The sequence below is a fragment of the Lithobates pipiens genome, unplaced genomic scaffold (genome assembly GCF_037356315.1).
Source record: "Lithobates pipiens isolate NorthernLeopardFrog02 unplaced genomic scaffold, aLitPip1_a1.2 Scaffold_18, whole genome shotgun sequence".
NCBI classification, from domain to species: domain Eukaryota; kingdom Metazoa; phylum Chordata; class Amphibia; order Anura; family Ranidae; genus Lithobates; species Lithobates pipiens.
In genome coordinates, this window is record NW_027507758.1 from 416908651 (window position 1) to 416925871 (window position 17221).

General features: G+C 42.0%; 1 protein-coding gene across 2 annotated transcripts in view; it reads right to left on the reverse strand.

Annotated features, from left to right (window-relative positions):
• SKIL (SKI like proto-oncogene) overlaps positions 1–16955 on the reverse strand; it is a 70660-nt gene extending 53705 nt beyond the window's left edge. The window contains exons 1-2 of one of the 2 annotated variants that reach the window (XM_077488001.1): positions 16796–16955; positions 13188–14821 (exon numbers count right to left, since the gene is read on the reverse strand). In XM_077488001.1, coding sequence (XP_077344127.1) covers positions 13188–14297 — 1110 coding nt within the window. In that variant the 5' untranslated portion in view covers positions 14298–14821; positions 16796–16955. The remainder of the gene's footprint in view (positions 1–13187; positions 14822–16795) is intronic. The other variant, XM_077488000.1, reaches the window with a different exon arrangement.
• Between the last annotated feature and the right edge of the window lie 266 nt (positions 16956–17221).

Below are 17221 nucleotides of genomic sequence, written 5' to 3' on the forward strand. Positions count from 1 at the left end.
CAAAGTATTCTTCGGTTCCCGCTGCAGTGCATAGAAAAAGTGTCACCTTGTGAAATCTCAAGAGTTAAAAATAACAAAAATGGTCTGCATTGTAAAAACACTAGGGAATTTCAATAGAGAACAGACAGCAGCCTGCATGCTAAAATGAAGCAAGTGTGTGAACAAGCTCTTAAAAGAGAAATATGGGGATTTAGATAAAACATTAAAAAAAAATGATACTCACCCAAGTGGATGCAGCATTGATCTGATGCTGCATCTGTCCACCACTGGCTCTGCACTGAGAACTGAGCGATCAAAGACTACTGATCACTCGTTTCTCAGCAATCTGTGAGTAGAGAGTCGGGGACTGTCAGACTGTCTGCGGATTGTTAAGAGGCTGAGCCAGCTGTCGGTCCAGGCCTCTGGGAGGCTACAGTTGGGATCTTTTCAGGGCCTGGATTGGCTCTGTGACCTCAGCCGACAGCGGGCATGAGCCTGCTGTTGGCTGCAAATGGTTCACAAATGTATTGAACGACCAGCACTCCTGTGATTCCTAGAAGTACAGCCAAAGTAGCTTTAGCTATACTTCTTTAAGAACGTTGTTACTGGATTTGATGTCCCCCTTAGAAAAACTCTTGAAAACTCATGTTGTGTGAATACGCACCGCCAGGGCATGAGCCCAGAGGAAGTGGATTGAATGACTCTAGGCAAGATAATGGCCAGTGTGTGGGGGGCGCACTGTAGCCTAGAAAATGAAGAGTAGTGCTTTGGAAACTTTGGATAATCCCGCCTATACTTTATAGCCAATGAAGCTACCATCCTAGCCTTTGATCTGCAGTTGCCATGGTGCTTCACATGTTATCAGTAAGACCCCTTTCACACTGGGGCACTTTGCAGGCGCTACAGCGCTAAAAATAGCACCTGCAAAGCGCCCTGAAACAGCCGCTGATGTCTCTCCAGTGCGAAAGCCCCGAGGGCTTTAACACTGGAGTGGTGCGCTAGCAGGATGGTAAAAAGAGTCCTGCTAGCAGCATCTTTGGGGCGGTGTATACACCGCTCCTGCCCATTGAAATAATTGGGGTTTTAACCCTTTCTCAGCCACTAGCGGGGGGGGGGGGGTAAAGCTGGCCCGGTAGTGGCCGAATGCCGTCGCTATCAGTTTCTCCCTAGTATCAGCAGAAATCCAATAACTTCATATACGGTAATCATATTTATACCCTACCACAACATTCCAAAAGTGGGGCAAGTAAAACAAGGAACGGTAGTGTGCAACAGAGGTGATCTGTACTAAAGGCTGTATATACCCACACCTTCCAAAGATGGAAATATGGCCCCTGTTTAAAACGGTATTAAATCCAAAAGCAAAGACTTATTATATTGTAGCTTACCATATCTTAGATGTGATAGCTGCATTTGTTTTTTGTTTTTTAAGGCTCTCTTCTTTTTTCATCTGATAATCCTCCCAGCAAGTGTGTTTTTCAAAAGAACAAGCTCTCCAGCAGAATGTATGTAGGAGTGTAGAGCAGCCTCTCTCAACCTTTTCAACACAGAGGAACCCTTGAAATAGTTCTCTGGTTTCGGGGAACCCCTGCTAAAAATGAGAAGTCTACAACTTTTAAAAGTAAAAAACTCTTTGCAGTAACAGCTTATAAAGTATTAGCTAGAGTTTGGCTTCAATTTGTTAGTGTACTTAAATCTGCTAGTACATCTAACACTCCCCTCCCCCTAGACTGACAATGCCGCTGCCCAAACATGTCCCTTCATCCGGAATGGGGGCACTTTAACCACTTAAGCCCCGAAGCATTTGGCTGGCCAAAGACCAGAGCACTTTTTGCGATTCGGCACTGCGTCGCTTTAAACCTTTCACAACTAAGCCTATTTCTGACATTTGGTGTATACAAGTTAAAATCCCTATTTTTTGCTAGAAAATTACTTAGAATCCCCAAGCACACACATACATATATATTTTTAGCAGAGAATCTATATTTTGCAATATTTGCAGAATCTATAGTTGCAATATTTTATGTCACACAATATTTGTGCAGCTGTGTTTTAAATGTAATTTTTTGGGAAAAGGGACACTTTAATGAATTAAAAAAAAAACAAAAAACAGTATAGTTATCCCAATTGTTTAGGAAAATGTGAAAGATGATGTTACGCTGAGTAAATAGATACCAAACATGTCACGCTTTATAATTGCACGCACTCGTGGAATGGCGACAAACTTTGGTACTTAAAAATCTCCACAGGCGACACTTGAAAAAAAAAAAAAAAAAAAGTTAGAGTTACAGAGGAGTTCTAGTGCTAGAATTATTGCTCTTGCTCCGACGATGGCGGCGATACCTCACATGTGTGATTTGAACATCGCTTACATATGAGTTTTCTTTGCTGCGCGAGCTCACGGCGACAGGAGCAGTTTGAATTTTTATATGATTAAATTGTGTTTTAAAAATAAAAATAAAATTTGATCATTTTTATTGCTGTCACAAGGAATGTAAACATCCCTTGTGACAGTCATAGGGGGTGACATGTACTCTTTATGGAGGGATCGGGGTCTATAAGACCCCAAATCCCTCCTTTGCACTTCAAAGTATTCAGATCACCGAAAACGGTGTATCTGAATACTGTATATTTTTTTAAATCTGGTGCCATTGGCAGCCGAGTAAACAGGAAGTGACGTCGTGTTTACATCAAGGAGACTGGAACAAAGCCATTTCTGGCTTTGTTCCAGTCTGTCACTAGCCGCCGGAAGGTCGATTGGCTCTCCAGTGCCAATTATTTTTTACTTTTGCTATAATAAATATCCCCAAAAAAAAAAAAAATATCAATTTTTTTTCCCCTCTCAGTTTAGGCCAATACGTATTCTTCTACATTTTTTTTTTTTTTTTTTTTTTTTTTAACAAAAAAAAAGAAAAATTTGCAATAAGCATTTATTGATTGGTTTGCATAAACGTTATAGCATCTACAAAACGGGATAGTTTTATGGCATTTTAATAAAAAAAATGTTTTATTAGGAATAGCGGCAATCAGCGATTTTTATCGTGACTGACATTATGGCAGACACATCGGACACATTTTCGGTGCTATTTTGGGACCATTCACATTTATACAGAGATCAGTGTGATTAAAAACGCACTGATTACAGTGTAAATGACTGGCAGTGAAGGGCTTAACAAGGAGGGGGCGTTGCAGGGGTTAAGTGTGTCCTGGGGAGTGATTCTAACTGTGGGGGGCTGTGTGTGACACGACACTGATCACCGCTCCTAATCACAGGGAGCTGTGATCAGTGTCAATAGGCAGAACGGGGAAATGCTTGTTTACATCAGCATTTCCCCGTTCTTCTCCACAAGACGATCGCGGGTATCCCTGTGGACATGGAGTCCACAGGACCCGTGGCTGGACTGACGGAGCTCACGCCTGCTATCCAAGCCTCGCGAGATCACGTGCAATAACGTGATTTTGTGCAGCGAAGCGAACCTACCGCAGTAAAACTGTGGCGGCTGGTCCGCAAGCGGTTAATACAGGAGGTGTGTTACTGGGCAGATCACCAGGTAAAAATCAAAGGGGGAAAAAAAACCAAAAAAAAAAAATCGATTCAGCCACCAATTAATGATTGCTAAGCTGCAATAGATTACATTTTTGGTTTTGGGTTTAATACCGCTTTAAGGATTTCAACAGCTACTTTTTTTTTTTTAAATATGCAACTTTAAATAATATTCTCTATGGTTGAATAGAAGCATTGAACACCATGCTGTGCTGCAGAATGCAAAGCATATACCGTACTGTATATATGTTTTTTCCAGCAAACTAGCTTGTACCTTGCATCATAAGCAGCAGACATTGCTATGGATACAGTCATAGACTGCACTGCTGGACAGAAGGTTATCATGCAGACAGACGCTAGGGGTTACTCACCCCGCTCTGTCTGATCTAGTGCATCATATACATTATGAAACAGGCGAGTACAGTCTCCACCGGCAGAACACAGAGGACACAATGAGTACTGGGACAGCCAGACATGTAATTACCAGGTGATTCACACATGCTTTGTTGTCTTTTCCATTCTGATTTGTCGGCCTCTAAATCCCGGGTTATTATCCAGTGCGTCATTACAGATGGAACACGAAAAACTTTTCTCACAAAGCTATATATAAAATTCACAGGGATTTCTAGGAGGAGTTCATTACATTGCTTCCAATGTGATTGGTTTTTAATTTCCTTTGCTGCTGTCTCACTGTGCTATGCGGGATGCTAAGTCATATATCATGGATTCTACATACACGACTCCCTGAGAGAGAGAGTACAGCTGGTATACAAGAAGCTGTGGATGGCGGGCTGCGGCAAGCAATGGAAACGGCATGCTGACCGCGCCAGGCAATGCTTTCAACAAAATACTAACAAGATGAAATTTGTTAATTAAATCCAAAAGATAAAAGTTCACATAATGCCCCTTCGGCCTTCATGCCTTGGATCAGGCAGGATGCACTGCCCATGGGGAAAAAAAAAAAAAAAAAAAAAAAAAAAAAAAAAAAAAAACTCTTTTTGGAAAAAATAAGTTATTAAATCGAGAGAAAAAAAATCCAACCTGCAATCACCTTTCCCTATAGGAAATGTTGGACAGGAGAACATCTACCATGGTTGGGTAATGACCACCACAATACCATTTCCTGATGTTATCTCATATCTGCTGCTGGAACCTTCAGATCTTCAACCTACAAAGGCTTTGTTTTAGATTGAAAGAGCACAAGAGCTGCTTTGCTGTCACTGTGTAATCTCGTGTAACCTTCTCATTTTTACCATTAATATTACAATTCAATTTGCCACTCTATAGCTGGAGTGTGATTGCAAATATTTTAGCATGTTTGGTGCATCTGTTGCAGTGATCATTGGCACAGCCGCTTATAGTCTCCACTGAAAACGTGGGTGACAATGCAGTAGTGCAGTTGGGAGACAGGGACAGAGCGTTGTCACCCTGTAACAGGAAGTGTGCCAACAATCCCTTTCATGACAGGAATGACAGTTTATTAAAACCTTTAGATTTAAAAAAGGACATTCAAAATTAAAATTTAACCATAACTTGTTTAAAAAAAAAATAAAAAATAAAAAAAATGTTCTTTAGCAAGGAACATACATTCCACATTATTAATTATGCTACCAAAATTAGTGTGTGCTATAAATTGCATCCAGCTTTGCTCTTATTTCTGCTTTCTGGAGGCTGCCATTTTGTTGAAGCCCAGAGCCGCTGAACTGCAGTAACTCTTTAGGCTATCAGATCAGCCTCTACATTTTAGACACAGTGCCCAAAAAATAGGGAGCAACTGGGCATGTGCAGAGCAGGGTGAGACAGTATTATTGGATTTTAAACCGAATCCGCACCTATTTTTGCACCAGATTTTCAGTACAGCTATTGTATCACCTGGAGCGGTGTTGTAGCCTCTCTTTGGGGTTGAACAAAAGAAGACGGACCCAATTCCCCCATTCACATATTCAATGTCGATGGGGAAGAAGACTTCCCCGCTGTCAGAATGCACAGATTGATGCTGCAGGCTATGCTCATCGAGTGGGGAAAATCCGAAAAAGTGCGGTTGTACAGAAGTTGATTGGCAGATCCACTTCTGTACAACCACAGTGCCCATACGTGGATCGAAATTTATGCTAGCCCCTAGAGCTGCGCAATTAATCGTTATAAAATCGCGATCTCGATTCTCTCCTCTGACGATCTCTCCCACTGAGAGTAGGTGATTCTTTCATATAAACAAGTGGAGAGATTATCTGCTCACTCAGCTGTCAAAATAAAGCATCATGGGCAATTTGCCAAATTTAGAACTTGCATGAAACATTGTAACTAACTTCTTAGAACAAAGGCATAGAACTTCTTGTGTAAACAAATAATCTGGGCAGTCTGCCAAGCTTTCAACCAGTGTAAATGCAGGAAGTTTAACCACTTAAAGTCTAAATATTTTTCTGACACTTCTTCCTTAAGTTAAAATCAATATTTTTTGCTAGAAAATTACTTGGAAGACCCAAACATTAATAAATAAATAAAAATTATATATATTATATATAATTTTAGCAGAGACCCTAGGGAATAAAATGGCAATTGCTGCAATATTTTATGTCACACTGTTTGCCCAGCAGTCTTTCAAATGCAATTGTTTGGGAAAAAATACACTTCAATAATAAAAAACAAAACAAAAAAAATAACAGTAAAGTTAGAAAAATGTTTTTGTTTTAATGTGAAAGATGATGTTACGCCGCGAGAATCGTGATCTATCTTCTAAGCAAAAAAATCGTGATTCTCATTTTAGCCAGAATCATGCAGCTCTACTAGCCCCTGCTGAACCAGCAAAATTTCGATCCATGGACTGCCTTAAAGCAGATTTTCACTGCATCTGAGCACCACAAACCAAAAGCATTATTTAAATTTAATTTTTTTTATTATTCAATGCAAATTCATTCATCCATCCATATGCTTTATTTTGTTGAGAAATCACTTTGAAAAACAACCACCCCTTAGCATTTCTGCCCGTTGCCATCTTAAATAAGGGCAAACTATTCATGTAGCATTAACTTCCTAAAATCCATCAGCCCTTAGCTCAAGCTTGAATACAGATAAAAGTGTCCTTAGCTGAGAAAACCCCTCCTGAAGACTCCTGGGGTGCATGCCATAATTTTCCTAGAAACTAGGACGTAACTGAATGTTATTATTATTATTAGCAACAACAACAACAACAACAAAAACACACACAAGTAAATATGATTTACTAACACCGGCAGCATGAGGATTAAAAATAATCAATGTTGTTTGGGGGAGTTAAGTTCCACTTTAAGACTGGACAGTGAAAGAAGAAGCAGCACAGTGATAAGCCCATCTTTGTCACTCTGATTTCTTCTTCCATCAGCATACTTGTTAACACATGATTGTCTCTTTTTACTATTGCTTCCTCTCACTCTCCAGTCCTTCTATAGATTGACTACCAAATACGAATACCAGGTAAAATTCAGGAACCTATACTGCTTGCGTTTAAAAATATTTTAATGGTATTGATGAATACAGTGCTGCCTTAATTTGTCCTTTATATCAGCCTTGAGTTCAGCTTTACAATAACACTTGTAAAAAAATAAATAAAAAAAAACACGATTGATCGATATATAGATAAATGCAGGCTAATATGAACCTAAGTAAATACATTTTATTGGGTAAACATACATGCAGTAGGTTATGTTCCCTGCTTATGTCACATTATTTTCAGATAAATTAAATTTCAAGAACATGCTCCCCTTCTAAATATTTACACTTTTATTATTTGTCCCAATTACAGATCTATATATCGGGAGCTTTTTTTGTACAAATATTGCTTGACCTTAACAAATAAATCTGACAAGCTTCAATCTGAATGGAGCACCTTGGACAGCTAAATCCATCATGATTAGTAATGAAATCTTAAGAGGTTAACTAACATAATACAGACATTGATCTGGTTTGTTCAGATGACAAGCAGAACATTGTCAACAAACAGGTTAAAAGGGATTTCTCACGTGTGTGCAATGCATTGGGTAGCATGTAGAAACTAGAAAGTGGGCAATTTCTGCTGCTTTACCATGAAAATCAGTATAACAGTAAAATGATCAACCGTGAATTATAAAATAAGGCACAATTTGAAAAAGGAAAATAAAAATGTAAAAGCAGAATTTTAGGAGGAGTTTCCTAGTAGAAAATTTAGGTCATTTTTTGGAGTTACTAAATGAAAAGATTTATGTATTTACAGATAGTGTGTAAGGTGCTAAAAAAAAAAAAAAAAAAAAAAAAAAAAAATTCAAGACACGTAATGACATTTGGCTGATAACTTTATGCCTAAGGGCAAGCAGGTGCCCATTGACCATGGCAGGGGTGCAGTTAGGCTGTAAAGTAAATGAAAAACAAAAGGATTGTCCCAATTGTTACGGTTTGCACCCAAGATAAGCGACGGCACAAGAATTTGCCAAGAAGCCAGTCAGTCTGATTGTGCATGTGGGTCAACGTGCCCTCATCAGTCGATGAACGCCTTAACAATGCCATTGTGTCTGAACATTTCCCGCCAATATCAGTGGGTCGACTCCAGATAAACTGGAAAACGCGGTCACAAGGTGTAGATACTGGGCCTTTGCTTGTTCATGGTCAATGTGCATTAAATCTTGCTGCAAATATAAAAAAGTATTAGGCTCCATGCACAGCATAGCTTAAAAAAAAAAAAAAAAAAAAAAAAAAAAAAAAACGCCAGTGCTTTTGACAGAAAAAAAATACAAAAAAACACATTGATTTTGAGTTTGAGAGTTTAGCGGTTTTTTTTCTGTCAAAAACGCAAAACAGAAGGTTTTTTTTCTGCCTCTAAACACGGAGCTTAAAAAAAAAATACGAGACTATCTAATGTGCATGGACACATAGGATAACACTAGGTCAGTGATGGCGAACCTTGGCACTCCAGATGTTTTGGAACTACATTTCCCATGATGCTCAGCCACTCTGCAGTGTAGTTGAGCCTCATGGGAAATGTAGTTCCAAAACATCTGGGGTGCCAAGGTTCGCCATCACTGCACTAGGCGATTCTACAGGCAAAAAACGCTATACTCCTCTAGGAGTAATATTGTTTCATAAAGTTGAGTTCCACCCAAAAATGGAACTTCTGCATTCCCGGTTCCTGCCCCCCCTCCGGTGGCACATTTGACCCCTAATACAGGTATTTTGCTCTCACTTCTGGGCATAGATACCCAAGCCACCTGCGGGTATCTACACCACTGATTCTCCCCCCCGCCCCCGGTGGCTTCTGGGAGACACGCGGGTCCCAGAAAACTGCAGGGACCAGAGGGATAGCGCAGATCGAGTCGCGCATGCACAGTAGGGAACCAGGAAGTGAAGCCACGAGGCTTCGCTTCCCGATTCCATTAACGAGGATGGCGGCAGCACCCGACAGCCGAGGGATAAATCGGCTTCAGGTGCGGACATTGCGGGGGCGCCCTGGACAGGCAAGTGTCCTTATTTTAAAAGTCAGGAGCTGCAGTATTTGTAGCTGCTGACTTAAAAAAAAAAAAAAAAAAAAAAATCGTCAGAACTCCGCTTTAAGCTTCTTTCAGGCTCCTCACCTATCACTAATTTACTAACAGATATATCATCCTGGATGCCACACCACTTCCTCAAACTCAATCTATCCAAAACTGAGCTCATGATTTTTCCTCCTCCATGTGCCTCTTCCCCTGATTTCTCAAGATCAATAGCAGTACAATCAGCCCATCATTGCATGTCAAGGTTCTGGGTGTAACCTTGGACTCTGAACTCTCCTTTCAGCCCCACGTCCAAACACTTTCAAAGTCTTGCCGCTTCAGCCTCCTCAACATCTCCAAATATGCCCCTTCCTAACAAATAACACAACACAGCTCCTAGTTCACTCCTTGGTCATCTCTAGCCTCAACTACTGCCACTCCCTCCTCACTGAATTACCTTTACAAAGGCTACCCCCCCTTCAGTCAATCATGAATGCTGCTGCCAGGCTCATCCACCTTACCAACAGCTTAGTGCCTGCTACTCCTTTCTGTCAATCCCTCCACTGGCTCCCACTAACCCAACTTCAATTCTAAGACCTTACAAAGCCATCCACAACTCTGCCCCCAGCTACAATCCTAACCTAGTCTCAAAATACCAACCTACTCATTCCCTTCATTCCTCCCAAGACCTCCTGCTCTCTAGTTCCCTCGTCACCTTCTCCCATACTCGTCTCCAAGACTTTTCCCAAGCCTTTCCTATCCTCTGGAACTCCCTACCCCAATCTGTCCGACTATTTCCTACCCTGCTTGCTTTTAGACGATCCCTGAAAACCCCTCTCTTCAGAGAAGCCTATTCTGCCTTCACCTAACAACCGTACTTTTATTTTTTATATTGTAAATATACTGTCGTCCCTCCTGTTTTAAAGCACCGTGCAAACTGTTGGTGCTATATAAATCCTGAATAATAATAAATAAGCCAGTGTATATCGAACCTTAACCTTGCTTCACAGTTGCCTGCTACCTCGTGTATGTTAGAGCAGCGTTTCTCAATTCCAGTCCTCAAGGTGCACCAACAGGTCATGTTTTCAGGCCTTACATTATTTTGCACAGGTGATTTGATCAGTTTCACTGCCTTAATAATTACCACAGCCGTTTCATCTGAGGGAAACCCTGAAAAAAAAATACCTGTTGGTGCACCTTGAAGACTGAAATTGAAAAACACTGTGCTAGAGTACTCACAGAACTTAATAAAAATGTAGTCAATTTTATTACAAGGGCCCATACACACCATGTGCATCGAGCTGCGCAGGGCAGCCTTTCCCAACACAATCCCAAAGCATAGACATGGCAATTTGCCTTGAGCCCTAACAGTTTAGTTCACACTACTGCGATGCACTGAGGAAAAGCAAGACATGCTCTTTTTTTTAGCGCAGCATGTTGCGACAGATTACAACTCACTGCAGTGAATAAAGATTGACATTTCTTGGGACATTTCAATAAAGTTAAAAAAAAAAAAAAAAAAAAAAAAAAAAAGGAAAAAACGTAAACAGTGCAATGTATCATTACAACACATTGTAAGCACACACACACACACACACACACACACACACACACACACTAGTGCCCATTGTATAATGCAGTCCTCGGCGTGAAGGAGCCCTTAGGGCATGAGCCTCTAAGTTTTAGGGGTTCCACAACAAACAGGCCTAACACCGAGTAAAGTCAAATGCCAGGTCCCTAACAGGTAGAAACTCCAACAAAAACTGGATGAGGATTGACACGCAGAAACCGCTTTCAACACTATTGCTGGGTTTAGTTGCCCTGAGCAACCTATAGGTTCACTAAAAGCCCCATTTAGGACATAAATGACCCCCTCCCCATTGTGTCCCTTCCTCCCACTCCCTTCTAATCCATCATGCAAGGTTATACAGGTCCCACACTTTTGCCGTTTCTGGGTGTGGGGGACCACAAAGCCAAGCCTGCAGATTGTCCCTTACCCTCATCTTGCAGTGATATTGCTCCTCTTCAGGATCCTAAGAGCACCCCATACTGCTTTACAGCCTATAGAAGTGTCCATGTCATACAGACAGTGAGGTGAACACCTAAAGATGGATTCCGATGGCTGTAAACAAAAGGGAGGATTCTGTACAGGAAGATCACATGACTACAGCTTTCGGCAAGTAAAAGGGGCATTTACATAAGGCTTTTCTTACTGCCAGCGATCAGTAAGAGAGGGCTGGGAGAGATTCGAAAATTGCTCAACTAAGTTAATGCTCCTAAAGTCTTCTTTTCGGTGCCCAAGAGCCCCGCCAATCTTGGGCACACACCACAGAGTATGAAGGCCTCAACTTTTCTAACAAGGAGCTCCTCCCAAGGGCTCAACATCCTCTACTTCTGGGCCACATCTAACCTTCCTGACAACCATAGCGGCTTCCAATGGTCAAGGTAAAAAAAATAAAAAATAAAAAATAAATAAAAGAAATGCAGAATTCAGAAATTAACCATAATCTTGAGATGGCCTGACATTTTTAACTAGAAACATACATATCTACTGATATGAGGAATATGACTAACAAGCTAGCTCCCAGAAGCTATTTACATGCAATGATTTTTAAGTGAAATAGTGTTGCGCCGCTCTCACATCAAACTACACTTTCACAAATTATAAGTGTTGATTGCCTGTCATTTTGTCTAGCCATGACTTAAATATAAATGTAATATACCACAGCTTACCAGCAGTCCTTGAATGGGTTGGCTGCATTAGTTTCCTTTTACAAGGCTTTTTCCTCCTCAAGGCTGACTATAGATGGAGCAAATTTCTTTCCTGCGACCATAGGGGAAGCTGTAAAATCCAGCAGGCTGGTTGTAGCTAAATTGATTTATCAAATCAAATTGGGTACATTCAGCCTTCTCATACATGGTACGAACCAGGCCGAGATTCAAACCATCCATGGCTGGCTTTATTTCCATTTGAGCTTTGCAGTAACACACATCCTGTTCTAGGGCGACAGCAATCACATGCTGTTCCTATGTGGAGGAGGCCGTCTTGTCCCCCTAGGTTGCTTTCCTAATTTGGACTATACTAACTTACCCCTCTCCATTACATAGAAAGAAGGGGGTTTGCAATTTACAGACAATAACTCGGAAAGCTGATAACACTGAGATTTTGGGTCAGTAGACAGGAAGTTACAAGGATAATGAACAGCATGATTGGAGGAATCTCCCCTGGCGACCACTGTATTCTAACAGCCAATACCTGTGACTGACAGAAAAACCAAACAGTGGCTGCATCTAACTGGATGCAGCCGCTTTTCAGAAGACAATTTGCGAAGGATGCTAGGCAAGAGAGTGCCGACAGGGCCATTTATGTCTCAAATTTAATTTGGGTCATCGGGCACCTCCCAAAACCCACTGCATATGTCCAGCTTTATTACACCAGCATGGGGGGTGGGGGGGGGGGTGACCCTCTTATTTCTGCAGCACCACTAATCTCAGGGCTTCACTTGTACCACTTTAGTACACAGTATACACAATTATGTGAGAGCTGTTAGGAAAAAGTAAAGATTATATTGGTTACGAAAGCAAAAATCTCACTACTAGCTGTCTATGGGCCCATTAAGGCTAAGTTCACGCTACAGGTGTCTCTGAAAAGCAATCCACAGTGCACCACTTTTCAGAGGGAAGCTAATCAATGGCTTCTAGATGCTCAGGAGGTGATCCTGTTGCCTCGTGGATTCTTTTTTTTGTTTTGTCAAATTGCAGTTTTGAATGAAATGAATGTGGTGCAACTGCAAGCCAAGCAATCAACTTGCACTTGTGGCATGCTCCCACTGACTTGAATAGGGGAGTTTGACTTTGAATGGGTGAATTGGACAAACTGCAGTAAATTTGGCATGGCATGTGTACAGTCCTATCTAGCTGAAAGCAATATTTTAGTGGTTGGTCTGAAGCAGCTCAACCTCCGGTTTTCCTGTTTCCTGGCCATCAACCATGTGAAAGAGGCCTTAAAAGAACAGACATAGAAGACTTTTATCCATTGGGCAACTCCATCAACTATTTCACATACAATTCAGCATTTAATATTAAAAATCATACTAAAATATTACCAGTACATTAACGTACATTGAGCACATTTTGTAATAATCAGCTTTTTACCAAGAATATCAAAAGAACAACAAACTGCAACTTACTTTGGGTTGGATTCTCTTGGGTTGGTTCTTCTTCCTGAACTTCCCCTTCATTTCTTCTAGAAGACTTTTCATTTTTTTGCCTTCGGAAGAGTTCAGATATTTTGGGCTCAAATGAAGATAACAATGCCACTTGGCAGAATCAAAGCCCCAATGGCAGGTCCTCTTATCTGGCGATCGGTGAGAGTGCATGACAAATGTCTGTGTTGAAAACATCCCATAGCACTCCAAACACTGAATGCAAGGGGCGTCTGGCTGGGTGTAAAGTTGAGGTGCAAACAAACCCTGGCACTTTCCTAAACAATCGTGTTCAACTTCAAAGGCACTACCCGTTTCCTTTAACTGAGCCAAAGAGTTTTTTGCAGGCAGCAAGCTGCCATTTTGTGGGAAAGTATGCGGCCGCAGAAGAGCATTGCATAGTCTCTGAGCGTCTGTCAAAGTGATCAGTCCACAGGACGGAGCATTGAAAGGAAGAATCCCCAAAACCTTTAAAATGTGAAGCTGGTCCGTTGTACAACGCGAGCAGTATATGTACATTTCATCGCACACAATATTAATCTGCTGGAGAGAGAAATCCCGCAGTACAGAGTTCAAGACTTGGGGTAGGCACAGTCTCTTTTCACCTCCCACCATGAAACATGAAATTGATTCTCCCTCCAGTTCAGTCTGACTGAGCTCTGTTGAACTGTCCGATGGTATAAGAAGCGGCCCAGGGTGAATTTGCGGGGATGGGAGAGGCAAGAACACTGTTGGTGACATGTTTTCTTGAGAAAAACGGGCAGAGAAGGCAGCAGGCCCGCCCAGTGAACTCCGGCTGCTTAAATTGAACTGTGCCAACGTGTGCTTGAGTCCAGGGTTCAGCTCAGAAGACCCGCTAAGCGGTACACTACTCAGCTTGACAATGCTCTCTTTGTTCTCCTCTACAGCTGTCTCTTTATAGTCATCCACTTCCATTTTGATTGCTACAACCTTGTTTGCAACATTGGGAACATCTAAGTTAACTTCACTTTCTTTAGCCAGTTTCTTTAAAGGGGGGCTTCCGTCTTCCCCCATATTTGCACTTTGTCCAAATATCAAAATTCCAATTTTGAAGCCAATAAAATGTTTATGCATTAAAAGCTGCCATCATATCAAAATGAAATGTCATTACCAAAATGCTAGCAAGCTAGAAAGAACATGTATGCTACATAACAGATTTATATACATACGTAGTTAAACCTTTCTTCACTTTAAAAAAAAAGAAAATTGCATATATTTAAGGGCCTTCCAAAAATTCAAAAAATAAAATAAAAAGGAGTTTAGATACCTTCAACCAGCCGAGAGTGCAATGTGCAAGATACTGTAAAAGGTGTTCATGTCATGTACTATTGACCTTACTCCCACCCATGAAAATGGTTTACTTTTTTTTTTTTTTTTTTTTTTGGTCACAATCTGTTACAAAATTGCATCCATGTCCAGGTTATGGCAATAGTAAAAAAAACGTAGCCAGCTGATGAAACCAACATCTAATGGCGACAGTGTTTTGAGCGATGAGTTATCTAGGAAGCAGTTAACGTGAGTTATATCTAAACATATATCCAGGAACGATCAGCCTTCTGCCTCTGCTGGTGTGTTATTTCAATAAGCCATCTCCTCATCTAGAAAAGAAGAAAAAGCATAGATGTTCTTTAACACAGTCAAGGTCAAATTCTTAAAATCTACATGGGCTTATCACCTTTTCACAAAATGATTACATGTCAAAAAAAATTGAAATCTTCCCTTTGGATACGCTGCCCTGCAATACAGGTTGGGGCTTAGAATCTGGAAAAACGGGGGGCCTCGGAACAGAAGGTCATCCCGATTATCCTTTGTGCTGGCTTTTTAAACGATCTCAGGCATATCAATCGCTATGCCAAGCCTTGCTTGCTCTAATCTAAAAAGCCATGCTCCAGATCACCGGAGGTGCTGCAAGCTGGATTCCATATACACAATAAAGACCCGTTTAATGACAAATGGTGAAACGTGACTGCAAGCCTAAACACATGAAAAATACTTGACTGAACCCAATAAGTGGGAACGGGGGTGGAAGGAAGAGAAATCTCCCCGAAGACAGTCATGTGATAATCCTTATGTAGTCAGCTTACAGTTCACTGCAGTCCAGCAGGAGGCTGAGAACTCGGGCTGGAGATGCTGATGGCAGGACCCCAGGAAGGAGCTTTCCCCCCCATCCTCCCCTGACTGTGCAACTGTAAACATCGCCCTGTGCTATGCTAGCCCCCCCCCAGGCGCTTAACCCTTCCGCGGCACCACTTCTACACCAATCAGCAACAGGACTGACAGGGATGGATTTGCCTTGTTCTTTGCTGGGTTAGAAGTAGCTATAAAATATATTAAAAATAAAAAAATACAATGCAAAAAAAAAAAAAAAAATACAAATAAAGCCACAATGCCATAAAAACTAAATTAAAAGGCCAAAAAAAATAATAATAATAATACCACAATAACAAAAAAATCCCAGAAAAATTATGGTTATTCATGTTGTGGATGAATGGTGGTAATTTGCTGAAGCAGCATGCTACAAAATAATGGCAAAAAAAAAAAAGCACACAATAACAAGAGAACCCCCAAATAATGACAGTTATCCGTGTGCTAGATGAATAGCGGTAATTTGCCGAAGCAGCATGCTACAAAATAATGCCAAAACATTTTTTTTTTTAACTACAATAAAACCCCAAAATAATGATAGCTATCCGTGTGCTGGATGAACGGCGATAATTTGCCGAAGCAGCATGCTACATGTGCGCGCTTTATCCATAGGCTTATCTAGGGAACAAGAATGCAGCAACAACAAATCGGACACCTTCTCAACATGTACAATCCACATATTAAGACATACTCCAGCCACAGGGCAACGTTGCAATGAATGGAAAGGCGAGAAAACCATGGATGTCAATGGGGTCTTAATAATAAGGGTACAAACAATAGACATGAAATAAATGCGCCCTGCGTTGCGATTTTCCATGATGTATAATACTATGGGAAGCGTGCTCAGGATGACAGTGCTCTGCTCACATTATAGTGTCATTAATAAAGCAGAGAGGAAACAATGGGCTAGGGAATTCCCATGGCACCCAGGCATTTAATTCCACCAGCAAATCAATGACTGATGGCTGAAAGTCTAATGTGATGGGTGTCACAACAAAGAGCGGCCAATCGCTGGCCACGGACAGGACCACTCGGTGGTCACACACACACACACACACACACACACACACTTCTTACATGCTGTACTGCGCTACACCCCCTGGCAGCATCATTGCCAGTGATCCTGTGTGATCAGAGTGCTGAGCCTCTCTAGAAAAGCCCAGCACTGCATTGTAGGGGCAATGCCAGCCTGAGCCCAGGAAATGCCATCAGCTGGGGACATAGGAGCAGCCCCTTCCTTTCAGACTGGTATAGAGAGATCCTTGCCAGCCTATGTGCCCCCCTCTGCTTGTCTCTCCACCCTTGGCCCCTGCCTGTTACCTGCTGTCCAGGTGTCCCAGCAGTGACAGACACACAACTGTCCCGCTGTCACCTCCAGGGATCCCCTACTGTACTGCCTTCACTCAGTGCCTATGATCAGCTGTTACCTTGGCATCTCCGGTCACTCCGCTCCTGCCTGGGTGCCATCGCTGCTCTGGCTCGATGTCAGCCTGTCTCTGCCCCCCCTCCCCAGTCTACGGCCCGTGACGTCACCACTGCACACGACGAGCCGCCTCCCTCCTGCCGTCTGTCGGCTCAGTCTGCGGAGCTCAGGAAGCGGTGACGTCACTGGGGAGGGGGAGGAGCGGGGGCGAGGAGGGTGATGAGAGGAGCAGACGCGCCTGTCACGTGATGTGTGTGTGTGTCTGTGGAAGTGTAGAGGTGCTGCGATCACACGCTGAGTGTAGGAGGATGACGGGGATGAGCTCTAATCCCACCAATCACAAGTGCCAGACTGGGGGCATCCAACCCAGGGACTCTCCACGATCGACAGCGATTCAGCTAGACGCTGGAACCTGCTCTATGTTATATAC